We start from the raw sequence: 21,733 nt of genomic DNA, 5'->3' as shown, positions 1-21,733 counted from the left end.
TCTGAATCTCCTCATTTGAAGGACATCTCACCAAATCAATATTATCTTCTGTTGTGACAGATTGGAGCATAACATCCGCAACTACTCCTAAATCCACTGAAGTGCTACGACTAGTAAAAAGTTGGGAGAAATAATTCACCACATGTGAAGAAATAGCTTCTATTGAGTTCGTAATTTCTCCATTAATTTCCATAACATCAATTCCAACCCATAATTTTTTAATAGCAGCAACACGGTAGAAGAAAGACGTGTTCTGATCCCCATCTTTTAACCATTTAACCCTGCTTCGCTCTTTATAGAAAGATTCTTTTCTCTGAAGCTCTAATTTAAGGCTAGCGTGAGCTAAAAGCTCTTGCTCATGAAGATCAGTCTGGAAACCCACTTCTTCAAGCTGATGTTGAACCGCAGCTAATTTCTCACTTGCAACACGAATATTTTCATCAAGCAGCCCGAAAACATTACGATTCCAATTTCTAAGAATGGGATGTAAAGTACGCAATTTATGGCATAGAAGTTGCGCAGGAGGTAACGAGATTTGTGCATCAGCCCAATGCTGAGCAATTACCCCATGTAGAAGAGGATGAGTAACCCACATAAAAAGGGATCGAAAGCGAGAAACATGAGGATCACCACGAGAACAGGAAAATAGAAGAGGATTGTGATCCGATAAATGTCGCCGAAGCGCAACATAAGAAATTGAATCCCAAAAATCCATAAAACCTGATGAGACTATTGATCGATCCAAACGGCACTCAACCCTTCCAGAACCTAATCTACCATTACACCAAGTGTACTTTAAAACTATTGCCACAAACCTAATCTGAATCAAATATAAAATGAAATGACGTTATAGGGTCCCCTAAAAAAAAATTTGATCTGATAATAATACAAGATATTATGCTTCCAAAAAAATACAAGATATTAAATCGACCTCAATGGTTTGAAATGTTACTTTATTGTTTTATTCCTTACTCTGTTTTACATTCTTAGTACATGAGACTTCTACCTTAACTGACTAGACTCGAGCTCTATTAACAACTTCCTACATAAAATTCAAAGCTGAATTTTTTTTTTTTTTTTTCTCTCTCATATTTGCGGAACTAATTCTAACACAAACTCATGATTTTCAATGTACTCTTTATTTTCCTTTTTGGTAATTTTTTTTTTATTATTATTAAAATGAGGGTTTGAATAGAGCATCCAACTAGGTTGGTACCCCTATAAAGGCAAACCCGCAACCCCAATATATTAAAAGGAAAGTGAAAAATTGTTCATACATGCCAAAGTTCAAAGAACAAGATTAAGAAAACCTGTAGCTCAAACAGCCACCGCCATTTACAAAAATTAAACAGTTACAGAAGTCAGGTCCCGTGGTCCAACATCTGGGAGCCGGGCTTGTTCGGCCTAAGCAAGCAAGTTTGTCCGCCACTTAATTATCTTCTCGATAAATATGTGAAACCGAAAACCTCATTAGGTGAAGAACTCGAAGACACTCTTGCCAATCCAAATGTAGCTGCCAGGGGATCAGATTCGTCTGGGTGCGAAAAACAGCTACCACTTGGATAGCTGTTTTTGGTAAATTAGTTTGGAAGGAAAATTCTCAATTTTGTTTTGATATTCTCTTCGATAATATTGATATAATAAAGTCATTTAAAATTAATTGGATAACAAATATTGCTTTGATTTGGAAAGATTTTCAACACCACAAAACCCAAATAGCCATTTGATTATTATAAACACCATCATATAGGAGTTGGGTTCGGACTTTTACTAGTTTAAATTGGAAATTCAAATATTCAGTTCCAAAAGAATCACCAATACTAAACACAGAATTACAAGATACAATTTTTTTTTAATACAGTTCGGTTTGAATCTCGGTCCGGATATTAACAAATTTATAAAACTGTACCTAATGAAAGTCTACTACACAATGTGGTTCAGTCCTCACTAAAAAGTCTACGGTTAACTTCTTCAAGTTCGGACTCAGCCCTAACTGAATCTTCTATTTGCTCCAGTGAATTCTTGAATTGCTCTGATTTCTTCCTGAACTTCTTTATGGATTTCTCATGGATTTCAGTGACCTTCAATATTGTGTTATTGACCTCTTGTAAATTTTTCTTCAATGATTCATGCTCCTTTTTCTTTTCTATATTTTGTGAGGAAAACTGCATTTCATCTACTGGAAAGCATATCACAGGATCCCTGGAAACAGAAGGAAAAACACATGAATGAATATGTGCAACCAAAGCAGTTTAAGAATAAGAAGATCTTCTAATGATATTTGTTAATAGGAGGATTGAAAAATGAGAGACTAAATACATACCCACATCCAAAAGACATGATTCCACTCTTCCTTAATGTTACACCATCTAATGAGATAGCACCATGCTTAATTGAAGGCATAGCCTTATACATATGGTCCCTTGTGTCGTAAACTTGGAGCTTACCAAAAAGTCTAAAGAATAAGGTTTCTCGAAGACCATAGCCAGAACTTGTCTTGAAATTGCGATGACTGGGAGCTATTTCAACCATATTTACTGCATATCCAATGAAACCAGTTGCAATATCCCCACTAGGCATCACAGGATCTGGCAATACTAACTTGCCTTTGTCATCCATGCCTCTTCTGAAAACCCTGGAACAAAAAAAATGTTTGAACCTTTCATTATTTTCATTTCCTAAACAATTTGATGTAAAAACACTAAAAAGGGTAACCACCATTGCTATGACAATCAGAAGGCCAAAATAAAAAGGCTAAATATATGACAAAGAAAAACGACTGGTCTCCTTTATTTTATTGATATTGACTCTTTAAGCTTGCTTTTGCTTAAAGTGGCCTACTGGCTCCTTCAACTTGGTTAAAGTCAAGCAAGTTCAAAAGGCTAGTAAGATATTCTTAAAGATAAACAAACCAATCGATTTTTTGAGCCAAATTCAGGGTTGATGTACTCGGGCATAAAAATAAATAAAATAAAAGGAAGTCAGACATTCTTGATCTTTTCCCTTAGAAAGTAATTTCTTTATAGCAGTTTACACAAGTACAAGGTGTCAATACGATGTTATGAAAGTGCAAGGCCAGTTGGCTTTTGTGGACAATATATAGGCTGAGAATGTATATCTATTAGTTAAAAAAAAGGAAGTCAAAAGATGCCGGGTGATCATGTCACATTAAACAATTTCATGTCACACTAAACAATTTCATGAAGCTAGTAAGATATCCTTAAAGATAAAGAGACTGGCATAACTCAGATTTGAAACTGATAAAAGCATATCTGTAAAACTCTACCTTAACTTCTCAAGGCATATAACATGAAATCGCCCGGAGATACGTTGTCCAGCAAGCTCATAATCAACTTCTCCATTTTCCTTGCATTTCTCAATAGCAGTTGCAGCTTCATAGGAAGTACATACTAAAGCACACATTTGATCTTCGGTTAAAAACGCTGCTAAAATCCTAAAGACCAGTCAAAAAAAAACAAAAAATCTCAGGACAACTTCATGAAAATATATATATATATATATTTTAATTAAAAAGGGGATCACATAATATATAAAGAAATACCTGCTTAGTTTGTTGTCCGAAACTGTCCCAAGTAATGCGACCACACCAACTATTTGTTCCTGGCTTTCTTGGCTTGAAACATCTCTTGAAAGATGGCACAGAATGGCAGCAGCTGAATTGCTCCTTTTTTGTATATGTTCCACAATTTCCTCTCTTGTGGATACACAGCTCAGATTGAAGGAATCTGGAAGAACATCAGCCACAAAAAGAACCATCACTTTCTACATTAATTCATTCATTTCATCAATATAACAAATAAGGACACAAACTATTATCAGAAGGCTTAAAGTATTAGCCTTGACCTATCAAAGAAGATTACTAATTGGGTGGAGAAGAATTCATGTTCTCCAAGGTTGTAGAATCCGAGAAACCAGTTGTTTTCGAGTATAAGATATTATATGAAAATTAAGGCAAGTAAGCACGTTGAAGAAATATTATAACAGTTGTGTTGCGATTAGCGATCATCAAATGCAAACATTTAACGGATCTCTTTATATACGCGCTAATTTATGTCTAAATTAGACCAAATATGATTGATTGATATACTTTAAGGGGGGCATGTCACAAAATAGTAGGTAAGAACACAAATATTTTTTATAGGTGTCAAGGCTAAATAGTACTTTAAGCCATTATCACAATTAACCTCAACAAATAAACAATTTCCATTATGTCTAGTATCGACTCAAAAAGGAAAAGAAATAGGAGAGACCAAATGAAGATTCACAACCTTCCAAATAATATAACTTTTGTTCAAGCTCTCCCTTCACTTCATTAAGGCTTTTCAGTTGACTTTCACACTTTCCAATTTTCTCCCCATATTTGTAAATATCTTCCTCACGTCCCTATAAAAAAGTCAAAGGAAAGGATTTCAAATTTGATGCCTTGTATCAAAAGCATCAAGTGTTTTAAGTTCAAGGAAATAAATCTATCGAAAAACCTAACCTGACAAGACACCAAACTTATGTAGATTAAGTGCTTAAGAGAACAAAAATAAAGTTCATCATACCAAAAAAAGTGATAAAGAATATTCATACTACCTTCTCAAAATTCACAAGTGGTAGCACCAAGTTTCCTGCATTATCCACTGATTGTGAGTTCCCTATATGCTCAAGTAATGGTGAATCCTGGAGCAGTGACATCTTTGCATCGGAACTTGGAGTTTGAACTTCATCATAATTCATTTTTGGAGCTTGTTTGACACTAATGTTAAATTCTAGTTGTAGCTCTGGGTGACGAGAGTGAGCAGCTACAAAGCAAAAGTCTCCTTCAATTTCAGGTACAGTAATAAGAGGGACGGTGCAGCGCCCATTCCAGAAAGTATAACGAATATCCCCGGTATTAAATATATCTGACTTCAGTTGAAGCGTATGAGATTGGCCGCTCTTATCTTCATTATGGAAAGTTTTATCAACTACACCCTCTGAATTTACTACTTCAAAAACAGTGTTTTCTATCTGGGACTTAGCAGTTACATTCACTGGCATCTGAAATTGAAGATAAATTTACTACTAAAATGCAAAAAGCATGCCAACATAAAGAACAGAAGGCAAAAGCACAACAAACCTCTGATGCAATTCTTAGTTTCCTCTCGCCTGTACGAAACTCTTGATTGAAAACTAATGTGTTGTCACATGAGACAGAAATTGAAACTGCAAGGAATATCACTGTATTTAGAAATTACTCAAGGTTACTAACAAGATCTTCAGCTTTACAAATGTGAGAAGAACTTTAGGAGCAATCAAAGGAGTAATTATAGGGATTAATATATCTATCGACTTCCTATACTCATTCTTGTATATAAACTCTTTATCTTTCAATATATAAAATGTAGTTTTCTCCCAAAGTAACAGCCACCACCGAGAACAGAGAAAACCACCTTGTACCAAGTACAGGTCCAAAATAGTATCCCACCTTGTACTAAATAAAATAAGATTTCTTAAAAGATGTAACACAGAAGTTATACTGATCATAAACTAGAAAACATTCCCATGACATCATCATTTACTAACTGATACAGTGATAATACAGAGGTCTCTAAATGAGCCAAACACAAAGAGCTGTTAGCGGACAATGACGTACCAAATTTTCCAAAACCAGCTGTCACTTTCAAGAGACCGCTGAGATCAATGCATCCATTATAATCCACCTAGATTAGAAAAGTTGAATCAAATAACCATATAATATAAAACATAGTATAAAGCTTCACTACTTGTTTCATAACAGTAAAAAAAAAAAAAAAAGTAAAAACAAGATTAAATACAACGATATCATATAATTAAACAAATGGGGGACAGATTGGCCAAACTATTCAATGCATGTGCCAATGGAGGCAAAGGAAAACTTGTCATAAAAGCTTCAAAGAAGGTTTACTCAATGGAATTATATTTTAGTTTTAGTATCAGACAGATGCAAATAACTATTAGTTGTACACTTCTGAAAGGGTTTTCCTAGCCTCTTATTTCTTTGATTCTTTCACTTTTATATGTAATGCATCTTTAAGAGTCTAAATAACAATTTTATGTAAATATTAATGAGCACAAGCGTTGGCGCAACGGTAAACGTTGTTGTCGTGTGATCAAGAGGTCACGGGTTCGAGTCTTAGGAGCGGCCTCTTGCCAAATAAATTAGTAGGGGAAGGCTTCCCCTAGTACACCACGAGTTGTCACGTCCGTGTCTAAATTTCTAAAATTTATATTTTGATATTAGTATATACTATAATTATTAGGTGTGTGAAGTTAATTTGGTGCTATGGGAAAAGTTTGGAGTTAATTTGATGTTTTTATGTGTAAATTAAAAGTTAGGATAATTTTTAAAAAATTATAGAAAGATGAAGGATCAAACCTGATATTTTCCATATTTGAAAGTTATATATCTCAAATCGTCAGCGGTGATGATTATCTCATTTCTTTTATTTTTTTTTCTTTTCTTTTTGATTCATCAGGTTTTCTCTGAACCGTTTCTTTGATTTACGGAGTTTCGACCGTCCGAATCACTCGAAATTTAAAATATAGCATTCTTATGTATAGATCTAAATCCTAACCGAAGAGTTTTTAAGTTTCGGCAGTGTTTGGAGGAAAATGTCTTAGACAAAATTTAGAGGAGAATTGAACGTGTGTTTTCCTCAATTAGTAGCCAAGGTAAGTAACTATCAACTATATTTTGAGTTTTATGTATATATATATATATATATATATATATATATATATAATCAAACAATTTTAAGAAATTGATATTTTAAGGTTATACAGGTATTTTGTAAAATTGAGATTTTTCACGATTTTGCTTTTTATTGTGAAATTATGGTTCAAATGAAGCTATTGACTATGCTTCTATGTGAATTTCAGATTTTACTTGATTATGTTGATTTAAGGTTTAATTTTGTTGATTAACTTTGGAATTTTTATTGATTAAGGATTTGATTTTTTGGAGAACTGAAAAATTGTGAGCTTGATTATGAACAAGTGAAGTATATACATATATACATATATGTTTTTGGTTTAAATATAATCTAATGATTTCTTACGAATTGTTTTTGGATTGAGAAATCGTTGCGGTTATTGTTGTTATTATTTTGGATTGAAGTCCAAATGTGATTTTTATAAGTTGTGATATTTTGAAAGATAAAATGGTTTTGTCCATCTAGGATTGTCCGGGGTAGGAGTTGTAAGTTGTAAGACCATACCTAATGGCGGTATGGCCAGAGTGCACGGCTGGTAGTCCTAACTGTTAGGCAATGAACGAGATATAAATGAGATATCTCGATATTGTTATGATTGATGTTATGATCTACACGGGTGGAATTCGAGGATGGATACACATACACAAATTTTATTTTATGAACTTAAGTTTCGAGAATATTTTATAAGGTTTTAATGACTATCTTATAAACTTAAGTTTGAGTATATTTTATAAGGTTTTGATTAAATCCCTTTACAAATGTATACATGTAGCTATGTTAAGTAAAGTTGGTTTTTATGGCTGATAGTTTGTTACTGAGATTTTTGTCTCACATTTTAATGTTTTTAGGTGAGAAAGTACAGGATATAGAGAAGGTTACCGACCGTTTAAGTGAGGTTTTGGAAGTTGGCTGCTTATTGTTAGAATTTTGGTATTTCAATTGTAATATAATGGAGTTGGTAAATATATATTGAGGTCCTCGAATGACTAATGTAGTAGGAATATGAATTATTTTAGAATATATGTTGAAGAGGAAGGCCAAAATAAATAAATAAATATGATATTATGGTATTTGGATAAATTGGAGACTCCTAAGTATTGATTATTATCTTTCTATTTCACGTCCGATGTCGATTGAGGTCATTTAGGGTCGGGTGTGACACGAGTAGTGCACCGGGCCGCCCTTTATTAATGAAAATTGGAATTAAATAAGATTATGAAAATTTTCCTAATCAAAACAAGAATACAGAAAATGAAAATACCAACATTGAAGTCTGACCTTGCGGTTTGAACCTGATCGATCAAGGATACGGAATCCACGGACATCCAATTGAACTTGCAGGCCTTGTGGGACACGGTTACCATAAGCATCAAACATCTAAAAGATTATACAAGACAAGGATGTTAGAAGAAGTCCAATTCCAACAACAGTAAAATGTATTTATGCCGTAGTCTACTCATCATGGTCATTGATCACAAAAATAAAATTTTCCATTTCAGAAAAAGGACGTTTTAATATCTCCAGTGAGAAATTACTATTCTGCACGCTAACACCAAAGGCTGTTGGAAATGTCAGATTTGGTGAAGAAGGGAACAAAAGTTCCACATTGAAAAATAACAAGAGAATTAAGTGGCTTAGGATACAATAGAGGAAGATAAGTTCATAAAAAAAAGGACCCTAAAATCTATATGGGAGATAATTCTAGAGTTTGATATTCGAATTCTTTTTAGAGAAGTTTGTCTATATCTATACTTATGATAGCTTGTGGTGCTATACACTAAAATAACACTGCCACATCTGAAAATGAGACTCCAAATATATGGGCCTTATTCCATGTAGAATTGATAAACTAATAGCTACTTTAGTTCAACTCAGATTTATATACAATGTAACTTCATGGGAAAAACTAATAGCTACTTTAGTTCAACTTGGATTTCGTACGCAACATCTTCCCTATAAAGCAACTAAAATATAGTTTTGTAATATAAAAAAGGGCGGCTTGGTGCATTACGTGTCCCCGCTGAGCGAGGGTCCGGGGAGGGATCCCACCACAAGGGTGTACTGGGAGCAAGCCTTCCCCTACCAATTTATTGTAATATATTGTATTTAAATTAAATATTATGATCCTATATGCATTCTGGCACCAACAGAATAATAATTATCCACATTACCTTTAATATCAAATCTTTAACAATAAAACCTGGAAGCAATTGATTTTCCAGTAGCATTGTTCCGACTTCAACATTTTTCAAAGGACCAGGGATAACTGATACAATTTTATTCAAGAAAATATGAAAGAATCAGACAATTTGTGATAACTTAATTCAACTTCTTTGTGCATTCATATGAAGCTTTAGGGATATGCAGTTATGAATTAACAAAATACCTTTACATGGAATGGAAACTGGATCCAACTTATCCTGTGGGCATATCACCAAATTGGCTTCATAACTTGGCCGTAGCTTATCCAATTGATCGCTTTCAAACAGAACATCCTTCAAAATTAAGAAACACAAGTTAAGCCATAGACTACTGTGATAAAAATATATTTATCTTATATTGATTGACAGCAATGACATGCAAAAGTACCTCCACTTCCAGAGTCAATTTATCAAAAGAAACTGTTGTCTTCACTTTTTCTTTTTTCAAAATAACAAGATCATGGAATTTTATTTGCACTGTTACATTTGGATGCAACACAAAAGGAATTTGATTGTCATATTTGTCAAGACATACAATAGCCAATTCTTTTAAAGTTGATCCTGCCCTGCAAACATTAATGTTCATCAGAAAATGAAAGAAACCCAACAAATGCGATCCAATAGCCATTTAATTTAAAGTTGATCCTACCATGCCAACATTAGTGTTCATCAGAAAATGAAAGAAAACCAACAACTGTGATGTAGTTGCATTATTAAATAAATGAAGAAAATAATTATTTGAGAACTAGTAATGTGAACAAATTGTAAGAGATGAAACACACACCGATCAGGTGATCACCTAAAGCTGCTATATTACCTCACAATGTATGGTTGGCCATTATTTTCACTCAAAAGTTTCCATCTTCGCGACTCTGAAGATGCCCTTACTTCCATACTCTTTTCGCAATCCTTACATTTAAGACCAACCTAATGAACAAACACACCTTGCATTAGCTTATGAAGATTCGATCTCAATGCATAAGACAAACTACACAATTCCACACAATATAAAATATTTAAACATTATCTCCAAGTAGTACTTACAAGAGAGAACTTAAACGTATAAATGCCTGCACGTTGAAATAAATCCTCCAAGCGATTCATTGGGAAAATATATAAACCAGCAAATCCTCTTCTACTAGAAGCAGGGACACGGTTAGAGTATATATGTTGTACTTTGTAATCCTTGGCAGCTTCTTTGTAATTAACTTCCATAACTATTTCTGACAAATTTTTGACAATATACTTTTGGTCCAAACTATTTGAAGTTCTAGGAAGAAAATAACTTTCAGGTCGAACAACTGCCACAATTTCAGATGGAGGAACATCACCAGCATCAATTGTACGATCAAAAGGAAATACCTGAAACAGATAAGAATGCATAAAAAGGTAAAGCCAAAGATTTTCGGCTAAAACGTAATGGTCCAACCATAAGGAAGCACAAGATAAGTAAATTGTTGATAGATTTCTATAACTTCGAAGATCCTAAACAAAAAGAAGATAAAGATCTGGAAGGCTGTTTCATTATAAGAAAAATCATAATTGAAGTAAACATAAACAGACCCCATCAATTTCCAACTCTTGACAGTGATCTACATCCAGCAAATCAATTGCAGAGGGAGCTCCCAAACCATGCTTCTTAACTTGGCGATCCCACTCAGCAAGTTCAATAGCTATACACTAGCAGCTCAAACAAAAAAATTGTTCACTTTTATGGACGTTAGGGAAAAAGAAAGACGAGTGCTTGAAGAAAGAGAAAAGAGAGCATAAAATTGCCAAAACCTTTTTAGAATCAATAATGCTAATCGGCAAGGATAAAGAGTTTCGGATATCTAGACTGGCTTCCTCATTTTTAACAAGCAAACAGCCATGTTCTTCTGCTACTTCCAGCGGTCTTCCAGATTTAGAGTACATTGACATACATGATTAATAAAAATAATGGAGATCAAAATTTATTCCTAGACAGTAGAGTTTTAGACGTGGAAATGACTAAGAAAGTTACCTGCATATAATCCGGGCTTCCCCTGTTTAAACAGAGACAGTACAGAATATGTTACATTCATAAATTTACCATATTATTTGCACTCGATAAAAATTCTATAGTACTACTAATAGTATTTTTAAATAAAAATAGAAAAATGTTACAAGTTCCATTTATTTTGATAAGAAGTTATAAGTTTAATGCTAGAGAAATAAGGTAGATCACATACCACCAGCATCACCTTGAAACCCTTCAATCAGAAAATATTCTAAAGTTGCAAATAAATTCGTCTTAAGCAATCCAGGACAAGCTCCCTTCAAAACCTTTATTTTCTGACCACTTTTCCAGGATGCTCCCTTCCTCTTCAAAGCCCGATGAACACGGACAACTATGATTGGTAATTTGATATGAAACAATTCAACATGCATAAGAAATTAGATATGAAAATAAAAAAAAACTTGTGCACTTTAAGAATTTACAATGCTCTAAACAGATTACTTATATATCAATATGCTAACTAACAAATACCTACCATCAGAGGAAATTCCAAGTTTCTTTTTGTTTTTGGGGTTAATAACTAGATCTGCATCATCATCGCCTGCATCACACTCTTCATCATAACGCTCATGCATTTGAAGAATCCATTCTTGATACTCCTTTTCCAGTAGCTCAGGATTTAACGTTTTACCATCTCTAAAAATTTTAACACTGACTTCTGTGAAAACAAAATAGTTATCTAAAAGCATCCAACTAACAAAATAAAGCAAAATCAAGTAGAATTTGAAATGTAAAGAGATTTAACCTGAATCTTTCCCCATTTTGCCACTAAAGTTCCTCAACACATTAGCAAAAGCATTATGATGTGCTAGATCAGTCTGTAAAAGCATCATGTTAGCAACTGCTTTCCTCATTGTGTTATCTGCACACATAACTTATATATGTATCTAGATATATTCATCTAATTATAGTTCTGACCAAGTCTTATGTAAGCTTCCATCAGTTATAGTTTAAGTAATTTGAGGGGGTCAATAAGTCACTTTAAGTAAGCAAGTAAGTTTAGGGTTAAATAGGTCACTTTAAGTAAATTCAGGGGGCTAATAAGACATCTCCAAAGTTCAAGAGCCAATCAGTTTTTTAGGTAAGTTTAGGAGGAATGAAAGAACTAATAGTACCTAAGTTGATTGTACTTTCACTCAAGAAAAGATGGAGGAATGATTAATCTCAACGCCACATGTTAGAATAAGTATAAAAAACATAGGGACATATTTATAAATATTAAAAGTATAATATTAAAAATTGATATCTATAGTGTACAGATGATTACAACTGGGAGCAAAAAATAGGAATAATTAGAAATAGTGGAATAAAATTCATCAATTAAGAAGTATTAACTAAAGAGAAAGTTTCAATTAGCAATAGACACAAAAAGCAGAAACACTGCAGAAAGTGAGTTTCCGTGCAACATAGCCCTTCTCACAAGTTTATTTATCACCAACCTTCACCAAAAACTAGTTGACAGCTAATTCACAAACATGTTCCCATGCCCTTACCTTGGGACGCGTTGGAATGAAACCCGCATCAGTATCTGCAATCACAACAATTTGAGTTGAAGCATGCCACGACAACATTAGCTAATCATGCTTGCATACTACCAATAGCATGAGGGGGAAAAAATAGAAAGATAATATGCAAAGATGAGAGTTATCATTTAGGCAGCCAACTCACCAATAAAACATTTAACTCTTGAGCAACATCTTTTCAATATGTGAACCTTATCTCCTTTTCTCTGCTTAAAATCCATGAAAGGAAGACGTGCCTGTGGTGAAGAAGAATTCAGCAACATTACTTATACGGCAAAAATGTAAATTACTACACTGCCTAAATTATGAAACAAGGGAAATGAATTATTAATTGAATTGATCAAATGATTTCTTGCAGTCAATAATTCTTTTCTTGAATGAAGGAATAGTGGAATTCACCTACTAACATTTGATTTAACTCGCTTACAACAACTATATTTCTGCTAGTTTTATTTATATATCCTATTTATAACATGACAGCAAACTAACCCAGCGAGCATCTGGAAGTAGACGACCAAGTCGCCTAATAGAGACACGACTGAACGTTTCAAAGTTCTCTGTGATTGTACATCCTTCATCTTTTAACTTCTCCAAGATCTTCTCTATGCTCTCTTGACCCTGCAACAAAATATCAACAGATTTTTAATATGTTGTAGACCGGATACTGAGGTTTGTTAATTGTTATCATACCTCAACAATTGGAAAATAAGCAAACTTTAGGCGTGCATTAGCTTCTTGAGACTTCCTTAAACGTGGATCCTCTCCAGCTCTAGGAGCTAATGATAAGAAAAGGTCAAAAATGGAAAAGAATGTTACAATTATTAATTGATAATCAGAACAATATCATGATTCATGATGTGTGCAAGTGAAGCACACTAGGGAGTATTCTATCTTATTATAATTATTACATTTACCTTGTTTTAGAGAAAAGTGAAGCTGAAAAACGAATTCTGGGCCATTGCAAGAGAGCAAGTTGGTAACTGAAACCTCCCCGCCTTCAATCTCAGCTAAATCAACACCATTAACCTAATAACCACAAAGTAACTCATTCTTAATAATCGTAGACGAGTATCCTAAATTTACAAGGATATGAGCAGCTCACACAGAAAGGAAATGCAAATGTGAATATATAGATCATGAAAAGAAGCAGAAATTAAAATACCGATTTAGATATTTGGTTACTTCAATTTATTTGCAGTTATTTGTTATTGTCTCGATACAGGTTATTTAAGTCAAATCAGCAGGTTATTATGTAATAAAGTTCCTGGAGTGAACTGGAGACGACTTACAGTAACTTACAAACACATAAATTACTAGTTGCGAAGACTATAATGAAAGGATCTTGCTAGCGAGAGTTTTATTCAATTCGTTTTTTGATATGGTTGCTCTCGGGAAAATGTCAAAAATTCTAGGGAAACGGATTTTAATATTTAATGGAAAAACAAATAAAAAAACAATTGAGCACGCATAAATTACTAGAGACCACCACAAGCATCTATGTCGGTGAATCTTAAATCCGTCACTACAAATGGGAGTGCAAGTAGGGGTTTTAACTAGTTCAATTGGTTCCTTGACATGGTATCAAAGAGTTTGGATCCTGAAAATCTCATTAATTGTAAAATTAAAAACACATGGTAAAATGGATATGTGTCATACTCACTTCAAGCTAATGAGGAATTTGCATGCCGAAGTGTCTAAAATTAATATAAAAACTATTATTGGACCTTAACTATAAGCGAGCCTCTTGGATTAAGTGTTTGAATTCTAATAAGTTGATTAATTGAAATAAAATATGGATATGAGATTTTGGTTCAATTGGGTTCTTGAGAATTATAAGTAAAAATTCATTAACAATGAATTAAGACCATACACTAATTTCGATTTGAAAAATATTAGAAATCAGCTGCATAGACTTTATCTTGGACATCTTAACACATAGAAAAGTATAAAAACAATCAATGAAGTGTGTGAAACCTGAAACTTAATTTGTGTTGTGGTCTTCCCTTCCTTCGAGAGGTCATCACACTGCATATCAGGAAAATTATTCAATGTAGAAGTCTATAAATTTGAGGGGAAAGTGACAAGAGAATAGTCATGACAATATGAAGTAAAGGCATTAATAAATTATGCAGTCACTATCACAACAAACTCAAACATTGCTTTCCTCATAGCTTTAATGAAAATGCACATTGAAAATCCAGAATGCTTTCAAAAATTTCACAGAATAGCTTTTTCATAGAATGCTTATAAACAGACATATATACACTTATAAGTTTAATAGAAGACATGCACAGACGAATAAGAACCTACAGAACTTCTCATGAGAATAAAGGAGCAATTAAGAAAAAAGAGTGACAAATGCAAAGATCAAAAATGTAATTACATGACCAAGCTACTTTCACCAATATAACCTAAGTAAAGGAAATAATATAAACTAGCAAATCTTCTTTTGGGTATTTCAAATTACTAGAAGTTAAAGGGAAGCTTTTAAAGATGTAAACCTGGCTCAGTTAGTAGAGAAAAAGTCTCTTACCATTTTGGTTTACGGGTTCGAGCACTAAAGAGGTAAATTATATAATTCACTTTTACAGTTTACTAGTTTACTAATGAATAGAGAAGTATCAGATGAAAATATTTCACCTGAATATAAGGAAAATAAATGTCCTTCAGTCTGCATTGGAGTTGAACAGTGTCCAACTTCTTCATCTTAAGCTCCAATATATCAACCTGTAAAGTGTTTGGCACAATTGAGACTTCTAAGAGTGCAATATCACTGAAAATAACATGCTTATGAACATAAAATACTGTAAAAGCAGAATATAGAAATAAAAGATATAAAAATGAATTTAAGAGAGAAGCCATAAGGAGAGAGAACTAATTATATATCATTCCACCTTTGTGAAGCTTCCATGAGGAGATTCTCTAATCTCATCTTCTGTAGGATTCCTCATGCTTCCTCGAGTCTGGAATGGCAGATACGAATAGCTTTAATCAATAAGCTAATACTTAAAAGGATCTTTTTGAGTTGCCATTTCAGAACCCAAGATCATAATATGGTAAAAGTATCAAGGTTAAATTACCTTCCAAGCTAGTTCGGAAGAAGACTTCTTAAGCAAAGCTTCCCTCTCAAGATATAAAACATACACTTTTGCGGATTCCTTCGTTTTTGAGGACACTATAGCACGCCTACATCAACGTCATGTGATTAATTTAGAGCCAACAAATAATTTAAATCAGACAAGCATCTATACTAGAATGTGTTTAAATAAACATATGTTTTATGTGTGCAAGTGAGAGGATGGAGTAATACCTCCCCAAATGCATTGATGCCATAGGTCCTCCATATCCAAACATGCCAAAATTAGGCTGCAATACAAAAAAGATTAAATTATGAAGATACAGCTAACTTATCTATGATTATATCTTCAACTTGCAGACAGAAAATCTATTGGATGCTTGTGATCTAAAACGTAATGAAGAAATGCGAACAAACATGCAAATTTTTCACATTTACTACTTTTAGTGTATCAAGGACAGTACTTGTTTTGTATACTGGAGTACCCTTAAGTATGGGGGTTCACATTTACTACTTTTGTAACATAAGATAGTAATGCACGTACCCTTAAGTATGGGGGTTGACCCCCTATTGCCTGCAACTTGGAGGATCTGTGGAGTGAGGCACCCATCTTTCCCCTGAACAAGTAACAAACGCTATCTAACTATAATAGCAGAACAAAAAGGAATGGCTATATAGAAAAACCATATAGAAGCCATAAGGAAAGGGAACTAATTATATATAGAAGCCATTAAACGAAAAACTAACTCCCAAGACATTCATGAGCAAAATATTTCAAATTTCCAGTGCTTAATAGTAGTTGCTAAAGTAAGAACGATGGTATTATATTTCTCTTCATAATGCCTGTTTGGAAAAAGCTGATTACTGATTTATTTTCTTATAATATCCTTGTTAAAAAAACCCCACATTGCTTAATCAGGAGCTATATGGCTCATTTTATATGTGAGTCAATTCTAATTTATGAGCTACCTCGTAGAGAAAGTTAGGCCTTTATTGCATAGTACCATAGCCTTGTCGCTTTTATTTACAATTCTTATATATTTTTCCGGGTATATTATAGCAATGGATCACTGAACATCTTCACTTTCATATGCACCTTTTCAAGGAATTAGAAACTTCCATTAAAATATATTGTATAATTACAAATCCCTTTTGTTCCCATCAATTTGATAGCAGTGACTGTATATATATATATATATCATTCAACAACCAAAGGACTTGATAGAATAATTTACAATAACTTATAGAAAGTGAAGTGAACAAGGATTTTGGCATAGTTTACCACTTGGATATATTGTGTTCTTTGCTATTATCCATTCCAGGGCCAGTATCAAAAAGTGAAATTCTGTCATCCACGACATCAATGCTGAAGAAGTTAAGAAAATAGTATGGTAAATATAATATCACACTCTAAATACTAGGAGAGCAAGAAAATAATGATCCTGTGATGTGTATGCATATCAAACATGCTGGAACATTTATTTAATAACAAGATCAGCTGGAAAACTTATTTAATACTAGCGTATACAAACATTTTCAAATAAATGCCTGCAACAGGAACTGAGAATTGCCAAACCATGATGTGGATCCATAAAAATTGGAGTTAAAAAAAAAAGAAATTCATATTATTGCAGAGAAATTCATATTATTTAAGCATTAATTCGAGTTTAAAGACATTGATCAAATGAGTTATAAAATGCCCACATAAAAAAAAAAGAGTAAAATAAGATTTAACATAAATGATTGCATACCTAATGAATCTTCTGTTATTATTAAAATTAGACCAAACAGCTTGCAAGGAATTATCCTGAAAATAGGAAAACATAGAGTAAGTGCATTAATGAATTACAACTCAACAACAAAGAAACCTTATCTAAATACATTGTGAGGAACTCACTATTAAATCTGCAAGAGCAGTCTCAAAAGCATACTCTTCTGGTAGCTCCTTTAGTAAATCGATGTCCGGTGTTAAATCCCACATATTCTGTTAAGTAATTAAACAAGTTTACTTTTCAGAACTGTTAAAGAACTCATATTTTCAACTGCAAAAATAAAACTAGTAAAAATAGCAAGCAATTAACCAACCAACCTCGTAACTATCTGATACCACACTGGACCCGTCCTGTTTTCGTAGCAAAACAAACGAATGAAACAGCAATAAGCAAATGCACCCAAAATCAGATATATAGTAAGAAAATAGAAAACAATTTTCAAGAGTCTACTAAAAACACTTGGAAAAGTAAGCAAGAGCTACACTGACGTGAAATTTCAAAAAGTGACATTTGTTCGGCTCAAAACTGTCAAAATCAATCCTCTGGCTTAGTTTGTTGTCATCCTCATCCTCCAAGTAAACATGTTGGCCTTTCCAAGTTACTGATTTTTGGGACCTAGATGGATGTTGAGACGTATAATCCAGGTACTTTTTTTTCACTGAATTGATGAAGTCTTCAAACCCCATCTTCCTTACAGGATCGACCAATCTCAAATCAATCGTAACTCCACCAGGAACTCCTATCTTGAAAATATAAGTCTTTTGTTCCATCTCCAGTGGCCTCTTCTTCCCCGTGGGTTTCATGTCTGTATACTATAAAAAGAAATCTGTAAAAAGCAAAAGAAAAACAGAGTCAAATCATCCAATGCAACAAAAACTTCTGAACAAAAATAAAAAAGATATTAGAAATCAGAAACACAAAACAAAATCATTCCAGCAGTCTAATACTTTCCCCCTTCAACATTTATATCTACAATTTGATTGCGTTAAGATTATTACTCTGTTTCTGCTGTACCTATTGAAAATCAAAATAGTTTTGCTTCTCAAGTGAGTAACAGAGACCATAAAATACCTCTCTCTGAAGAAACTCTGTTTGTAGTTTGATAAACCCTTGAAATAAAACTCAAAAACTATGTTTTGAGCAGAGAATCGGATAAAGGAAAATGTTACTAAAAGAGAGGGAGAATTTGAATGGTGAAACCCAAGGAAGCGAAAAGACGCCTATTGATAGAAATAGAAAGTTTTTTCTGTTTTTGGTAGAGTATGTGCTAACATACGCCTGATGCATTGTATGTATAGGTGCCTCTAAAACAAGCCGCGTGGCTGAAATGCGGGACCGATTTACTAACGAAAAATCAGAACAAATCAGCAAAATATAAACGGTAGTACACAGAGTTAATGCTATTCTGCCACGTGTACAAGCTTAGTCTCCTTTCTCACCAAGGAATGCCAAAAGTGGATGGTACTTTACGCACCGAGTGTCTCATAGAAAAAGTGTCCAACACCCGACACCTTTTTAACTTTTTTTTTTTTTGTCTCACCTGCTTAAAATGAGTTTAATAAAATTTTAAGGCCTAATGCCCCTTTCCCTTTAATTTGTCCACATTCATCGTGTGATTTTACTTGAATATCCCATTTATTTTTTTAATTTCAAAAAATTAGTATTTCACGTCCTTTATAATCCTACCTAAATTTTGTTAGGTGTTCCCAACAAATACATAAAACACATGAACATAGAAAATTGGACACTAACCGATAGCAAAAATATATATATAAAAATTTCAAAAATCTAACATCCAAATCCCTAATTCCTCTTTTTTTTAGATTCTTCTTCTTCTTTCTTTATTTCTGTTAACCGAAAGTCTAGTTCGGTTAGTAACTGAACTGAACCGATACTCATCCCTAGCCACGTGTACAAGTTTAGTTCCCTTTCTCATCAAGGAATTAGCTTCGTGCCACGGGTTTGAGAAAATTTACTGTACGCCTGACATACCAACTAAGTAAGATGATTTGGTATGCCAGACTACTAAGATTAAGACAATTGTTAACAAAATTTAACAGTTCACCAATGTAATTAAATTAATTATAAAAAACATCATGTTGCGCCGCTTCCATTATCATTTTTATTCTCTACTAGAAAGATGCATTTGCTTTGCTTCGGGAAAAAAAATAATTCGATACATTTAACATTTCCAAACTAAAATGATTGTTTATTTCTTTTAAAATAAAATCATAAATTATTAATTAATATTTTAATATAAAATCATTTTCGAAAAGAAAATAATTCCAACATATAAAATGGGTAAAAGTGATTTCATTTTATTTAATTTAAGTATAAATATTAAACTTTTATAATAAAAAAAAAATTGACTGCATAGTAATAAAAAGTGACTAAAAATTCCTAGGAAGATTTAAATTGCAGTAGTGCTTTAAATAATTAAATCATGGCCCATAATTTAAGAGATGACCCAACAATCCAAACCTTTGGTAAAGCGGCATCGTTTTGGTGTCCCAGTGTTACAAATTATTCTTCAATACAATGGGTAATCCAATCAATCATAAGGGTACAGGTAGGTGGGTGGAATGTGGAATGGATAGAATGGCAGAACATGAATCAATTTTGAAGGATAAAATTGGAAGAAATTGGAAATTTTTTGAAATTGATATTAATTAATATTTTAATATAAAATCATTTTCGAAAAGAAAATAATTCCAACATATAAAATGGGTAAAAGTGATTTCATTTTATTTAATTTAAGTATAAATATTAAACTTTTATAAAAAAAAATTGACTGCATGGTAATAAAAAGTGATTAAAAATTCCTAGGAAGATTTAAATTGCAGTAGTGCTTAAATAATTAAATCATGGTCCATAATTTAAGAGATGACCCAACAATCCAAACCTTTGGTAAAGCAGCATCGTTTTGGTGTCCCAGTGTTACAAATTATTGTTCAATATAATGGGTAATCCAATCAATTATAAGGGTACAGGTAGGTGGGTGGAATGTGGAATGGATAGAATGGCAGAACATGAATCAATTTTGAAGGATAAAATTGGAAGAAATTGGAAATTTTTTGAAATTGATACTGTTCATGCTTTTCACTTTTATAAGTATATATAATTGCAATTTTTGTACAAGTACTACACAGATATATAAAGGAGTATAAACTCCAAAAATTTCTGAACTTATTAGCAACAAAAATTTATGGCTCATATAGTAACTAATCTCCAAATAATTACTCATACTTAATTTAAATTTAGGAACTAAGTTGAAGATAAAAGAGAAAATTTATTCTTTGATAAACAAAATTTTTTTCTAGATTTCAATTAAACCATAGTAGTAGCCACCGGAAATTGCTTCTTATCTCGTCGGCCGTACATGGTTCATGCGATGGACGGAAAAGGGCAAACAGAGGTGGTAGTGGAGGAGGACGAACAGAAAAATGGTGGTAACTACCGGTAAAAGTTGAGGACCAAATGATGGCGACCGATGCTGTTTTAGAGAAGATAAGAGAGATTTGGTTTGGGGAACAAATATTACCTCAGTCGAGTTAAAAGAGCTTGCCGATCTACTTTCTACAGATGAAGAAGAAATATGAAGAAGAAGAAGAGACGTGGAGCAGAAGAGGCGGCATGATTGAGGTGTGGATATTAGAGTTTTCTTATCTTGTACTTTTCCTTCTATTAAACTATACATTTATCTAATTTTAATAGGCTTGACATACCAAATCATCTTACTTAGTTGGTATGTCAGGCGTAGAGTAAATTTTTTCCACAGGTTCATCTTAAACGTGTGAATAAACTTAAAATTTATTGGTAATTCATTATTGGTAAAATTTTTTTGAAGAAATACATTTTGTTTTTAAATTACTAAATTTTTTTTGAAGAAATACATTTTGTTTTTAAATTACTAACTTTTATTGTTTGATTTTTGTAAATATTATAATCTATTGTTTTAGTTAGGGTAAATAATTATTTATTGTTTACCCTTTATTTTCGGCTAGATAATTATTTAGACCCTGTATTTTTCGAAATAATTATAAAACTCATTAAGTCAATCCGTTAGTCAACATTAGAAATCAATAAATAAATTTAAAAATATCAAATTTGCCTTGAAACATAATTATTTACCATTTTAGTTATTACCTTAATCAAAAAGTTAATAAATAGAAATATCTTTATTATAATTTATTAACTTTTATTGTTTGATTTTAATACTTTATTTAAATATTATAATTAATCAATATAATTTATTATTTAGTTAGTATTTTATTTAAATATTTTACATTAATTTTACTTTTCTCGCTAACAATAAATGGAAACATCTTTAATAGGTATTCAAGATATTGTGTTTGGAGAGGTAGATAGATAGGACTATTAGTT

General features: G+C 32.7%; 1 protein-coding gene across 2 annotated transcripts; it reads right to left on the bottom strand.

The window, feature by feature from the left end:
- Positions 1 to 1,737: 1,737 nt before the first annotated feature.
- LOC136217168 (structural maintenance of chromosomes flexible hinge domain-containing protein GMI1) lies at positions 1,738 to 18,581 on the bottom strand. 2 transcript variants are annotated; one of them, XM_066003755.1, is made up of 37 exons: positions 18,422 to 18,581; positions 17,839 to 18,176; positions 17,668 to 17,700; positions 17,476 to 17,562; positions 17,330 to 17,385; positions 16,861 to 16,944; positions 16,123 to 16,195; positions 15,813 to 15,868; positions 15,583 to 15,688; positions 15,397 to 15,465; positions 15,143 to 15,229; positions 14,477 to 14,527; positions 13,417 to 13,528; positions 13,193 to 13,278; positions 12,992 to 13,120; positions 12,648 to 12,738; positions 12,473 to 12,507; positions 11,725 to 11,797; positions 11,455 to 11,637; positions 11,152 to 11,310; positions 10,944 to 10,965; positions 10,724 to 10,835; positions 10,505 to 10,621; positions 9,986 to 10,303; positions 9,759 to 9,868; positions 9,330 to 9,507; positions 9,127 to 9,235; positions 8,912 to 9,006; positions 8,019 to 8,117; positions 5,642 to 5,708; positions 5,126 to 5,211; positions 4,600 to 5,046; positions 4,290 to 4,404; positions 3,563 to 3,746; positions 3,287 to 3,454; positions 2,324 to 2,635; positions 1,738 to 2,202 (listed from the first exon to the last, which is right to left on the bottom strand). In XM_066003755.1, exons 2-37 carry the CDS (start codon positions 18,151 to 18,153, stop codon positions 1,938 to 1,940), a joined length of 4,689 nt encoding a protein of 1,562 aa, XP_065859827.1. In that variant the 5' UTR covers positions 18,154 to 18,176; positions 18,422 to 18,581; the 3' UTR covers positions 1,738 to 1,937. The 2 variants fall into 2 exon arrangements, with proteins under 2 accessions (XP_065859827.1, XP_065859828.1); XM_066003756.1 differs by having other exon boundaries at positions 16,861 to 16,923.
- Positions 18,582 to 21,733: the final 3,152 nt, after the last annotated feature.

Source organism: Euphorbia lathyris, chromosome 2, assembly GCF_963576675.1.
Source record: "Euphorbia lathyris chromosome 2, ddEupLath1.1, whole genome shotgun sequence".
Classification (NCBI taxonomy): domain Eukaryota; kingdom Viridiplantae; phylum Streptophyta; class Magnoliopsida; order Malpighiales; family Euphorbiaceae; genus Euphorbia; species Euphorbia lathyris.
This window is presented reverse-complemented; position numbering and strand designations above follow the sequence as displayed.